Source organism: Bombus bifarius, unplaced genomic scaffold, assembly GCF_011952205.1.
Source record: "Bombus bifarius isolate JDL3187 unplaced genomic scaffold, Bbif_JDL3187 scf7180000008008, whole genome shotgun sequence".
In the NCBI taxonomy this organism is placed as follows: Eukaryota; Metazoa; Arthropoda; class Insecta; order Hymenoptera; family Apidae; genus Bombus; species Bombus bifarius.
Window position 1 is genome coordinate 5,517,506 of NW_022884386.1, and position 14,503 is coordinate 5,532,008.

Genomic DNA, 14,503 nt, shown 5'->3' on the forward strand with positions numbered 1-14,503 from the left:
ACGTCCACGACGTCGGCCCCGCGTGCTCGTTCACGGTCGTCTCGTAATGACAGACGCACTCGATTTGGAAATTTCCGAGATTGAAACAACGCTCGTGACCGCAGACAGTCGATGTCTGTACACAGTATACAGCTACATAACTGCCAGTTTCAGCCGCGATATGACGCGCTATGAATAAGTCTCTAACCGCTCTTGTTGTACCGACATTGTCAGCAGGTAGCTTTCAACGGTTCTGCAACGCTCGTTGTCGGCCGGTCCTTCTCTGCCGCTCGTTATGACGCGCGTAATGAGAACGTCGAAATTCAGACTGATCCCTTTTAACGCTCTACTCGCTCGTCATTCCTCTAATTCGCCGTGAATATCTGCTGCGTGCGTCACGTCGCGTCGACGCTGTGCCATCGACCATATCGAAATTAGTTAGCCAGCCTTCTGTCACGTCTCTGCCATTTCGAACCACGCGCATCAATTTATTTATTTTCGGCTACCAACATAGCCGAAGGGACAGTCAACAAAGGCAATCGTCGATATGCGTTCGATCGTAACGAGGATATCGACAGGGAAATATAAAAGAAGCAGTGGAAGACGTAACGCTGTTCCAATTCCGCTTCACAACGACCCAGATAACGCGGTTTAATTGCTAAGTTACCGTAGCGCTGTAATATTGCGAACGAAAAACGAGCCAACCGTCGCGTTTTAACGATTTCGTCGTTAAACATACATTTAATTAAAACGTAAAAAAAAAAGAAGGCCACCGTCACAAAACGTTTTTACGCCGAATTGAAAAGATAAAACGTATGAATAGCTCGGGCATGAAACCTGCAAAAAATTGTGTGCACGTGGTAGAGGGTATTAAAATAGGGGAATCGATCGATTTCGGGAGATTCAAGAACTTACTTTTACCGACCTTAATTACGTAGTAATAATCGGAAACGAAAATACGTGTAATCGTTAATTTTTATTATCTGCCCGGCGGCTCATCTGCGCTCATCATCCCAAGTCGTTATAAAAAGAAACGAGTTAGGAGAGCTCGACCTCGTAGCACATTTTCACGTTCGGATCGCTAGGCGGACGAGGCTCCTAAAGAGCGAAATCGCCCCCTGACGTTTCTCGCTCTGCGCCAGCCAACGAGCCGCGCTATCATCCGGCCCTGGCTCTATAGTAATTAAAGTAATGAGGAATAAACCGCCCGAGGAGAATTGTAATTTGGAGGAGGGCAGCTCCTTCTCCCGACAAGCTCGTTACCGTTCTTCGGATTTCCGTCGTAACAGCTTTGTTTCGAATGAAAAACTAGCACCGGTGACGTTCGGAATTTCTTCGCTTTTATCTTAACGTTATTAATGTTGCCGCGCCGCGTGTAATTGAATACGAGCGAAAAGTGTGTACAAGCGGAGCCAGAAATCGAATAACCTTACCGAAAGGAAGTATTTGTGTGCGTGTGCAAGTGTGTGTATATATATATATATATGTTTATATATATATGTGTACACATACTTATTGCGGAAAATCGTAGAAAGAAGTTGCTAATTCTTTCGCAAGTGAATTTTTATACGCGTTAAGGGACCTGCCCTGTACTCATGCATTATGAACAAAGGTTATCGCGAGTTTTCTCGGCGTGTACGCTCGCTCGCGCATTAAACGTGAAAAGGATTATTCGTCCAGGACCGGCGTAATAGATTAAACTTCCTCCTAAGAATTACGCGGCGGTAAAATTACTGTAGTAATATGGAGAACGTGAAGTATGCCGGCCTCTTATAAAAGTTTCAAGCAGTTTTCTAATTTAAACTCTCGCCGCGCTTACCTCGGTTCATTAAAACCCTATTTTATCGCGTGGAAATATTTATGTAAATAGTGATCTCCGGGCTTGTACGAACTTTCCGTCTACCGCCGATGAGGAAAAGCCTTTTATCGAATGTTGATTTAACGCGAGCCGTAAAAAGGAAAAGCCGATATTGAATTCCGTCACAAGAATGCAGTGTATTAATCGAGAGACGATTGAACGTCGACGAAGATATTAACATTAAAATTATCGACCGGTTTATATTGTACATGTAAGCATGATTATGATTCAAATATATAGTGTACGGTACAATATATCGTCGTTTATTTACACTTTGTGTACGAACAAGCGAATGCATAGTTTTGAATATACAAATTCACAATTCAATTTCTGCGGTCTCAACTAACGATGGGAAATAAATTCTTGTAACGTATGCAATCGTTTCCTTTGTATATTCAGAATAAATTTCACGAGCCAAAGAAGGAACAATTGAATGCAATATAAAAATAACATAGACAAAACGCACACGCGTGTCCGATTTTAATTCTTTAGCCATCAATTTCTATTATTTAAAACCGATAGAAACGGTTAAAGGGGATAACTAGGGTACTTGCATTAATTATCAGAACTACTCGATTAGCCGAATTATCTTCTTCCATAATCTACTCGAATAAACGAGATCCTATTGCATAAAGTAAAATAATACCTACATATGTATAATGATAATTTTATCGCAATAGAAGTTAATATTAATTTTGCCATAACCTTTTACATATTTTTAATGTGAATTATAGAAACAAGCGAACCTAAGTTTGTTAATCCTAGTGTTATCAATCGATGAAGATTTTCACGAAACTGCGTTATGATCTATCCTTTTCAGGACACCGGCAGGCTTGGAAGACGTTAGCAAGTATCCGGAGTTATTCGCAGAACTATTGGCGCGTGGATGGTTGGAAAAGGACATTCAGAAGTTAGCAGGCCTGAATCTCATTCGTGTGTTCAAAGCGGTAGAGAAGGTAAACGTCCTACGATAAAATCATCTTATATATACCCATAAGTATGAGCACGATACAACGACAATTGATCTAAATTTCGAAGAACTATACACATATATGCGATTCTTCGATCTGAACCTCATTGGAACCCTTTGACACGAAGCACCTATTGAGTTGGCAACCAAGTGATTGCGGATTTTGTCATTAGGTGGTATTGACAAAATCCGCAATCATTTAGTTGCCAACCCAATAGATAGGCTAAAATCTAATTCCGGAATCATTTTTAGTATGCGACCGAATAAAGACACGAAACATTCCAAACTAGCTGACAATTTCTAAAGATTTTAATAATGCTCCAACGATCTGTCACATTTATCTCGATTCTCTGTCAGTGTCCTAATACTTACGAACGAAGACTTACTCCTATCGTACGACTCGTACCGCCAAATACGAAGGAATCAGAAGTGAAAAATCAGTAGGACGATAGCCGACTGGTAGCCTGGTCTCTGGCGCGAAATAACCGTTGGTCCTGAACCAGGTTAGCCGAGTCGACCAATATCGGATTTAATAAAGCACACAAATCATGCATTCGCCGGTGCATCGTCGAGAGAGACGGCTGGACCGCGCGTACACTCACCGACGATTTTTGTTCTCTTGGAGTCCTGCCAATCCCAGAACCAGCTGGCTCGATTCTCCACCTACCAAAACCACCATCCCTCTTCCATGATTTGTACCGATTTACCGTGTGCACGCACACGTGTACGTATCGCGTATACCGGAGATCATATGTTCTTTACCTGCGTTTTCTAACACGCTACCCTGCCACGCGATAACGTTTATCCGAGTTTCAGAGATAAAGAAACGACCGACGGAGGAAAGTAAGGCAGAAAACCGACAAATTTGTGATCAGGGATATTTGCAGAGAAATTGAGAAATACCATGATCGAGAGAAAATGACGACTTCTCCGAAGCTTATTTAGGAACTTCGATCGTGTCGTTCGTGAAAGCTGTCAAATTTGTCACATGTAACTACGAGATTTATTTCCGTTCCATAATTCAGTGATATTCTCGGTGTTTGTACATTTCCAGTTGAAACTTGTACGCAGGTACACCACTTCCTTAATTGCATTTATAAAAATATGAATCTACATAAACATCGAGACACTATCTATCGTTTGTAATTTATAATATCGAGTAACGAGTCACATACAGTTTTCTATGTGCGACAAGCAAACGAGTAGAAGATAAATAATTCGTATAACGTCCCGACGTGACAGGTAAAATCGCTTTTCCATGGCGTATCTCTCCCGTTCTTTTGACGTCGTATCGCGTTCTCTACGTTTCGCTACTGCATCGTAGAGTCCTCGCATAACGGAAAAGCCCAAAGTAAACTAATTCGCTGTATGAACAACGTGTACCGGAGTATGTTTTAACAGAACATTAGTGGAATTACACAAAAGCGTGTAATGCGGGAAATTACGCGTACAAATAGTGTCGGTTATTTGACAACCCTCGACGTGGCCGTCACTGAAATTATAACGATAATTTAATCGCGATCCTCTCACCGTCCACACAACGAAACACTGGCCAAAGCGGATTTCGTTAATACGCAAAAGTAACGTGGAACACGGTGGTAGAGTCAGGGCGATACGTTGAAAACTGACAAACGATTTTACCTCGGCGAACGAAGCGAAACGAATCGCTTGCTTTTCGACGAGATTCATGAAGGGGAAAGATGAGAGTTTCCATCGATCCAATTAAACGTTTCGCTCGCGGAAATTTGTACTAGACTCCGGGAAAAGCAAATTATCCGCACAATGAAGCACGGTTTCCAGCAGAACGATCACTCGTGTTTCGTTAGAACACGGTTACCTACGAATGCAACTCCTTGGACCTGACAGGTGACGTTAATTCATACATCGACGTACAAAACGAAACAAGCTTCATCTGTAAGTACGTGTTCCTTTAAGCACGTACCTATATCTGTCTCTCGCTGTGTTACCAAACATGTCACAAACGACAATGGCTTGAACGATTTTAATTCTCTGCTCCTTGTTGCGAATAGATGTTTCTCCACGTAGAATCCACCGGATTTCGGACTGTTCGTTACCGAAAGCGAGAATTGTCGTAATTGTTAAAACAATAGACGGGTCTACCGTACATCTGGGGACTCGACCGACGCACGAAACACCGTTGGTGGAATTGAATCTCAACGTTGTTCCTCTGGGGCGAGCACAAAATTCGGGATTACGTCGATCTTCTGTATCTGTTGTACCTTAGAATTCTTAGAAAGACGAAGAAACGCAGCTGCAGACGTATCGTCTACGATATGAACACCGCTCGAAGAAGGTGGTCGGGAAATTGAGACTGGTCCTGAGACGCGATTGCTTTACGAGCGGCATTGTCTCTCGTTAATTGCATCCCGAGAATCGAGGTGTGAAACACAGTTGTTTCCCGAAACAAGAAGCTTCGAGACATCGGCGAGATAAAGTCTGAAGGAGAATTAAGAGCAAACTAGCTGGCAGCGACGCGACGTAACGAATTCTGACAGAGGACGATCAAATAAGAAGAAGTTAAGTGCGGTTGGATAATTACGAGAAAGCCTTCGCGCCGCTTAATACATTTTCATGTAACCACCGGGCAACGTTTCTCCTTCTAAATCGATAAAATCGTCCAACACGTTAAAAATATACGACGTTTGGTGCGTTATCTCGCGCACGGCTTATGATCTCGAAGGTCGTAAGTCAGCGGACGACCGACGATACGTTTCAGCCTGTTCAGAAATATAATAAGAGAGCCTATTACCATCGGTCGAAGGTAAAGAAATACGGGGACGAGGCGCGTTTGATTAAAAACATTGTGAATTTATGAACGATAACTTCGACGAAACGGGTCTTGGCCCCTACCTACGAATCATCTCGTCGTCCATTAACATTTTAATTTCCCTGACAATTCTACGGAGTGGTCCACGACGGCGAACGTTTCGTGGTCGTGCACCGACGAGGGAGAGAATTCAATTTAAAGATAAAACGTACGCGGACCATGAAAAAACGACCGTGTATTACGACCGAAGCGCGTTCGTAACGTGGACGAACGATGCTTTATGACGGTGCAGCGCAAGATACGAACCACGAGACCGACGACAAAACTAGATTTGATTAGGGCAGTTGAAATGGTCGAGTGTGCGCTGCAAAGTCATTTTCTTTCCGACTTTTTGAATTCTCCGCGAGCAACAGATATCGCTTCATTTTTTGTCCCGTTTATTCGAAATTTATTCGACCAAAATATTCGAGGACAAATACAAAAGACACAGAACGGTGGTTGGCACGAAATAAATGAGAATCTCGGTATTTTACAGCCTCGGTGACGTTGCCGCTTCTAGTATCTTTATTTTTATCCTTCACGTTCTCGTAGATTCCGTTCACGGGCAGATCGGTTAAAGGATAATATCACGTTGACCTACAAAATGAAACAGCGATCGCGATGTTGGAAAGGGCCTCCTCTCGATGGAAACGCGCAGACCTCGTTCGAACGAACGATTGCCGTTAAACGATTAAAAGGCAAAAACACGAGCACGCTGAATGGAGAAAATAAATTTTTAAAAAAGACAGGGAAAGGGACAGGGGGTGTAGGTGAAAAAAAAGTTGTGAACATCGGTAACGCGTTCGCCGAACGTTACCACGGCCGAAAGCTTCGGCTGGACTGTAATGGCCGTGGAAGGTTAATGGGCTTACCGAAAATTGATGGTGGCTGTACAGAGTCGCACGAAATACGTGCACCGCGAACTTTTTCCCTCGGCATCCTCGGCTTTCACTATACACCTTCTTCCGCATTCCCTTTTTCTTCTCGACCGACGATCGTGCCCCGACCGTGATTTTTCCTCAGAATATTTGCAACGCCATGCGCACCCTACGACCACGATTACATTTTCCTTCCCTGCCTTCCTTCTTTAACGTTCGCCTCTTTTCGGCTGCTCCGCCTTTCACCGACTCGAAGCACCGTGAAAATTGATTGACTGTTTCTCCGGGATCGACGATATCGAGTTTACGCGAGCAGCAAAAAACTTCCATTTACTCGAGAAAATTTGCTTTCACGTTGCTTAAAACCGTGTAATATTTAATTTCTTACGTTATGCCGCTACATGGACAACAACGTAACAATCAATCGTTTCATCCTTCGTTCCTTTTTCTATGTTCTTTCAGTTCTCGCTGACGAAATCGAAATCGAAATGGAAACAGAGTGTCTGTGTTTGCAGGTTCGAGACGACATGGCTGCGGATGGCATCGAACCCTTGGAAGAGGAAATTCCGTACGAGGATATAATCGGTCGAGATTACTGCCGTTACAACATGAAACGACTGATGGGTCCTTAGCCACTGCGAATCAGCTCCGAGGATGGTCGATGGTTGGAAAAAGGAAGAAAGGGGGCAATAGCGTAAGCAGCGAAACAATCGTCGCAGCAGCAAAGAGGGAAACACTCTGTCGAAGTGTTCCAGCTCGTGAAACCTCGCGCCAGCTTACGACGACTCGAGCTCCTCGACTCTCTTCGCTCTTTTGATCTTTTTCCCCGTGCCATCCGCGACTCTCGGACGCGAACGTAAGTAAATAGGCAAACTCGATTTCCTTGGAAGATTCCCGAGTCGCGAGACACGAGTATTCGCAGACAATGTCGAGTGAAGCGACTGGTGAAAGGGTAGAAGAGCTCGATCGCGCGATTGTATTTCGTCACGGTGGAACGACGTTTCTTCCTTTATAGCAGAACGAATGGCTTGTTGCGAGATAACGATGTACGCGTCTGTATAAAAGGACGAGCGTCTCTACGACTTTTGAAGACCAAGACACGTATTCTTGCGTGTCGAACGTTTAAAGATTTAAGATCAGCCATAATCGATGTGTTTAATTTACACTCAACGATATTTTCGTCGATGCTGGAACCAAAACCGCGCGTTCTAGTCAATATAATAATTATATTATGTATAAATATGTACACATAACGATCGATCTCGCGAACGACTGACACCGATCGTCACACGACGGTGACTATTACTAATCGAGTGGATGACTGCTTCAATGTGTTCTATTGTGCGTGCGTGTACGTATGCGTGTACGAGAGAAAGAGAACTAACGATGTTTGTACATATGGTACCTGAAGTCGATGAACATATTGACCCTCCTATAGAGCAAACCGACCAGACGTAATTTCATCGAGAAAAGATTGAATCGTGACGAGATCAAAAAATCAAAGAGAACGAATTAGATAAAATTTCGGTTAAGAAAGAATGGAGAACTTACGTTTCATCGAGTAGCGTTCGCCTCGGTTTGAAAGATTTTAATGGCCGGTTTGATCAGACTGTCACGGAGGGAACTAGATACGAAGTTATGCTCGAGGGAGCCTAAAAAAAAAAAAAAAAAGAAAAACGTTGACAAAGTCAACGAGTGCGCTTCGTGGCGCACGCCACGAGAGAGAGAACTTTCCTACGATTTTGCACGATCGAAGTTGACGTCGACGTGCGCGTCGATGCGTTATCATCACAATTGACTTTTTTCGAACGCGTCTCAATTCATTGTAATCGACACATTAAGGCTCGTATATTCTAACTAACGCACCGAGTAAATATCCTTTCTTAACGATGTTTTTACACTAAACTTTTAATATAGCCAGATTTTAAAAAACGAACGAGCATGGAGCAAAAAAGATAGAAAGAAACGCGAAGAGCGATAAAAACAAGTCGAAGACGTACTATCAACTTCCCTCGTGCCACCGCAATCCATCTGATCGTTAATTTTATGTAAATCTGCGCGTCGTTTCAAACTTATGCCATTTATGTTCTGATCTAAAAAGAAACGCAAGAAAAAGAAGAAAAAACAATCGTAAGACTTGTTTCGTATCGATCGATTTAACGATCATTCGTGTGCAAGTAGTCAAGATCAACGAAGCGCCAGCCTCGTGAGTATATCCTAACATTTCAAACGTTACCGATACCAGAAATAAATCGACGGCAAATCGAAATACGGTCGTTGTTTGACTGATCAAGCTCACCTGTTTTTCTTCACTCAGCAATACCATCCTTTTTTCCCCTCCTATGAAAATAAAACATTTTACTGCTACGATCGTTCTAATTCCGCCCGATCTTTATTCACGCATTCTGAAAAAAATTGCAAGTATCGGGCAATATTGAAAATATTAAATTCAATATAAAAGACTGCGATATATTGAAAATATTAAAGAGACGATTGTTTTCACAACGCGTTAGGAAGGATTCGCACGAATTTTTGTCGGCACAAAGAGCGGTATTCCATACCACGGAATATTATTTTCAACAATTTCAACAATCAAATTTATCGTGAATATTCTGTTTCACCGTGTGTTTCATTTTATTCAACGCGATAAATATAAACATAAACGGAGATATGAACCCACAGGGAGATTCTGTAAGCCGAGAAACAGGTTCGATGCATACGTACGAGGTGAATACGTTTAAGTATTTCAATCATAGAATCAATTTTCTCGAGAACAAATCTTCGTATGTAAAAGTTGTATTCCATATTTTCAACTTATACGTTCGTATAGGATTATCCTTTTCTGCAGTTGTACCAGCAGTTACGAGACTGTGTACGTATTACCAATTACAAGGCTCGTGGTAACAAGGGTAGCGGCGATAGAGCGAGACCGTGGCTGAAAGTCAATGCGATACAAGCAGATCGTTCAAGTAAACGTGCTGCTGTAAATCGAGTGCATCGATTCGCCAATTTACAAGTAACAAAGGGCAGCGCTCGTTGGTGATTCACACAGCGCGTAGAAGGCAATCAAGTGCAAAGCACACGTTGAAATCGTAAACGCGACTTGGTTTATTGGCATTTCAGGATGGTACGTGCAGTAAATTCCGGCCGGAGCTTGATTAGATTGTCGTTCCGCAGATTTGATAATGGCTGATTACCTATCAATCGAATAAATCAATCGTTCTCCTCCGGGATACAAAATTTGACGCAGCGCGGTATCGTTGCGAAAGTCGTTGGATCGTAGTTTATTTTCCACCGTTTGTTTGCGAGATCCTGTGTGTTTCCTTGTCTGCCTTGTATGCGTTATTATCTCATAACCGAAACGTCGGCATTCCCATATCTTTATACGGTTATTTCCCGTTGTATCCTGTTTTACGTCGTGCAGTAAAAAACGTGGCCTTAATTCGTCAACGTTTTAAGATAAAGGTGGAAAATACAGGAATAAAAAATGTCAGTCCGGGCCCGGTGTTCCACGAAGATAACGAGTTTTCGTCGTCCGATCGTCTAGAAGTATCCGATGGAAACTGTCGCGCGAAAGTTCGCAGAGAAAGAGAAGAACGAGAGTCCGCGAAGAACGAGAAAGGTGCGAGACTGAAAGAACATCGTCCTTTCAGTGATAATTAATTTTTCGCCATTGGTAGGTCCCTAACGAGCTCGTTAAAAAGTTTTGACACGCTTAAACCTGGATTCGGCCATGCAAAAACCACTTAAGCTTCCTATCTCGACGGGGCGGCAGTGAATGAACAATCGATTTCTTCGTCCAACCTTCCGTTGCAAACGAAACATCTCCCTCTGTGCTCTATTGTTTCCTTCCTTCTTTCATACCTCTCTTACTGTCATTTTCCCGTGGATTTTCTCTATTCTCCGACTCCGATCTCTGCCCGGCAGTGTCGATTCTTTACAACGACTTTTGTAAGAAACAGGCGGAAGGAGAACCATAGAAGCTTGAAACAACAGGAAGGAAAATATCTTGAATACGAAAGGAGATACAAAAAGACGAGGAGAAATATCGAGGAACGACAAGAACGTGGAAAGGCAAAGCCAAAGCCACTCTGCCGTTGTATCGCTCTTGATTAAATATCCAAGTTTATGGAAGAAAGTCGAATTATAAATTTGATCCTTTAATACTACTCGCTGCGTATTATATGGAAACTAGGATTATATTTCTTGCACGGTTTAACATATTCCGCGAACGATACTTTTTCAGCTACGCTGTTCTATTCTCTGTTCGAGGATTTTTACTGCGATCGCGTACGAAACTCCGAACAAACGTAGAACCGTGTATCGCTAAATCATAAAGAACGGGGGGGGGGAATCACCCTGGAACGTTACGATCGCCCTACGAGTAACCAAGAAACGTTAAAAAGTTCCCCATCGAGGAAAGCTTGGTCGAAGAAAGAGGATTAACCAGGTCGGTCAGGTGTATCGAACAGAACGAAATGAAATATCGGTGGCCTGAATTTTGGCCCTCGAGCCAGCAGGAAGATGAGGTATCAAGTGGAAGACGGTGTAATGACCACAGCTAGGAGGAAATGACGCTGAAGGGGTTACGCAGGCAAACGGGCAGAGAATTAACGGCACATTTGCTCAGAATTTGCTGCACCGGCGACCTTGCTCTCGGCTTATACGATCAAGAATCAAATATCGGTTGGTAGGTTGATCGTATCCCGCTTCAGGAAGGACGGCTTTACGATTCGGTCAATCGTAAAGCCTGATAGCTAACCCTATCTAGGTCCGGACAGTGGATCGACCGACCTCCATAGAAAACCATTTCCAGGTGCTACACCGCAAGACCCAGAGACATTTGACGGAATCTGCCCGTTCGTGAATATTATATCGCGGCCGTGATTGAATCGATACAGAAACGGAGAAATTCGATTTGATGTGTCCGGTCAAATGGAAGTCGATTTACTTTGTTCCCCGGCTTTACTTTTGACCAACCTTCGTTCTAGCACCGTACAGTCGTTTGAAAAATTTCCACGACTTTTTCTTTTATGTATACTTTTATATGCGATTCGCTTTACCCTACAATCTGCCACTCGGCGCTACAGCCCTCGAATTTCTTCGATCTTCAAATCGCCACGTGGCTTGAATTGTCGAACGCGTGCGTTCATTTCGCGTGATCTTTGCATGTCTGCTGTGTTCCCTGAGACATTCGAACGGGACATTGTTCAAAAATTTATTTGTACCCTTGACAGACCGGAACTTTTCGGTGATCACGCGACGAAATACGAAACGAACAACCATATAAAATATGTATCGAGCTGGGACCTTCGAGATTAAGATCCTCAACCTGCTGCTACCTCAAATTTACTTTGGATTTTGTTTGATCTACACCTTGGAGAAGCGCAGACTGAGCTTCCTTTTTGTAATTAAAGTTATGTTTTGAATTTGATGGAAACTTATATACAGTGGCACGCGAAAGTATTTGAAATTGAAATTTCATTAGCACTGCAGTGAAATACGAATGTCACGAGCATAATCACGTAGATTTTAAGGTAAATTTGAATAAATGATATTTCTGACGTTATTACTCGTCTTCTCTTTTAATATATGGAATTGATCCATTTGACTTGTAAAACTATAACGAGTATTAGGACGGTTCCATAAAATATCGAGGCTCGTTGCTACAACGAATAACTGATTTTAATTCAATAGTTTGAACACTTTTGTGATTTCTGCGAGATATACGTTCGTATTAAATCTTTTGCAATTTTTACGTACATTTTCAGGTTTGTTTCAAACTTTACAAATACACCCGTAGTAGTCAAGTGAAATTTCGAAATGTATCATATAACACACATGTATTCACAAAAGGTTTCTCCAAATGTTCGAATACTTTCAGAAGCTACTGCAGACCGGAACAACGGAATAACAAATTTTGAGCTGCTGCGAAAAAATATCTTTCGTTTTGCAAACGTCGACCGTAAAACGTGATAAGAGCAAAAATTGTATTTCAAAATACAAGACTGGCGCGACGGTTCGGAATTAACACGCCAAGTTTCAAGCAGCGTGTTCTCGCGTTGCTGTTGCGCGACGTTGAAGCGAACTAGCTCGCGCAGATTCGAGAAACAAAAGTGTCGGTCATTGAATAAATTACGAAGTAAATGAAACGCAAATCCGGTCACGCCGCTCGTAACGGTAACGGCATTAGCACACAGATTAAACGGAAGAACCTATCTGACCCCGTAATATAGCCCGCAATATCTGTCAAGATTGCAACGTAAACAGCCGTTGCGGCGTAAAGAATGGTTTTTATGAATTTCGAATCAGAAACGATACTCACCGGACTTCAATCTTCCGACACTCGGACAGGTGATACGTTTGCACATCGTTCTTGTGTGTTGCCGCGTTTTCCATATTTCCTTGCACACAGGTGGAATATGTGCGCGTGCGATATAATCGACGCTACCGCCCGTCGCAATCCCTGAAAATAGAATGTAAACTTTATGGGGAAACACGAGTGAAACGAAACGCGTTAGCCGTGAATAAGAGAGGATAAAAGAGGAAATAATGAAACGGCGCTTTACTCGCGACTCTTTAGCAGCGTTTCCAGGGCCACGGTTGCCACCGCTTAACGATATTAAACCATCTTAATTCACTGAAAATAGGTAGAAATTTTTCCATCCAACCTAATGCGGCTGAAATTCAGAACGCGGACGGAGTATACACTCGCATGAGCGTGGTAAATCAGGCCGGAGACTCGTGACCATTGTCTAGCATTATCGAATTACCATATTACTTTTTCTTCCCGCTCCCATATTCTCTCGACGACAACCCTTTATTTCCATCGTTTCTCTTTTTACCGTTTCTTTTTTTCTTCCCTCGCCCCGTGTCGCGCCTTTTGAACTGGCTGCGTCGTCCAGCGCGCGCGTCAGGTGGAGACGCGTTTTTTCGCGGAAACGAAATTGAATGGGCCATAGTTTACGACTGCGAGGAACTGTGCGTCGTTATACGATGCAGAAGACAGCGTGCACATGCGCCCCTGCTTTTACGATCATCGCAAGTGCGACTGATAGGCAGCTGCGGTAAAACTAGATTCATGAGAAACTCTGGAAACCTATTAAGAAACGTTCTGTCTTTTTTCAAAAGCGTGTCATTTTACACGTTCGTATAATTACACACGTTTGTACACGCATTCGGACGTGTGTCCGCGTTTTTACGACTGAATTTTGTTTATACTTGAAATACCGCGTTCCATACAGCGGAATGGATGTAAGCTGTTTAAATTAAACTGCTTTGCGGAAGGATAATTAGATTTAGGGAAAATTACGTGTGGGACGTTGTCCATTAAAGTTTCAGCGATTAAACGACGAAAAAAGAATTACAGCGTAAGAGCAGCAGAAAGTTACGAAGCGTAGTATTCGTTTTTCCTGGCTTTTTTTCGCGCCGTGATATTAAATACTTTGGCCGATACCAGGATCTCCTTCCAAGGTGGCGTTTAAATAACAAACGGCACACTGTTCAAAGACTGAAATAATATCTTATTCTTAGTATATAGGTCAGCTGGTTTCTTTCAATTATTATTATCGGCACTATTACCGTTTGACCTGACAGTCTGATTCGTCCGAAAGGACTTCGATACTTACATTTTCCATATGCTCGTAAATATTTTACGTGGCCGGGCACACCGACACGTATCGTTCTTTTCGCTCTCTCTTTCTCTCTCTCCCTCTCTCTTCTTTTTTTTAACTCTCTCCCTCTCTCTTCTTTTTTTTAAATCTCTTCTTTTATCGAACAGCAGTAACGTCGTTTCGACGCGTTGGATAATATGGATGGGAGATTGCGTTGCAATCTACGCAAATCGAAACAGAGATTTCGTTGTCGAACGTATTTCACAACGAAATATGCAAATTCGTGTACAGCTGTGCGGTGTCATGGCGTGAGAAATATTATTCCAAAATGACGTCGATAAAACTGCGTTCTCCGTGGTCCGACCATAAGAACTGTAA

At 42.7% G+C, this 14,503-nt stretch overlaps 1 protein-coding gene across 4 annotated transcripts in view; it reads left to right on the forward strand.

Annotated features, from left to right (window-relative positions):
• LOC117206557 (dipeptidase 1) overlaps positions 1–8,801 on the forward strand; it is a 76,543-nt gene extending 67,742 nt beyond the window's left edge. For all 4 annotated transcript variants that reach the window (XM_033446019.1, XM_033446021.1, XM_033446020.1 and 1 more), the window contains exons 10-11: positions 2,658–2,793; positions 7,028–8,801. In XM_033446019.1, the coding sequence (XP_033301910.1) occupies positions 2,658–2,793; positions 7,028–7,144 (253 nt within the window). In that variant the 3' untranslated portion in view covers positions 7,145–8,801. The remainder of the gene's footprint in view (positions 1–2,657; positions 2,794–7,027) is intronic.
• The last annotated feature ends 5,702 nt before the right edge of the window (positions 8,802–14,503 follow it).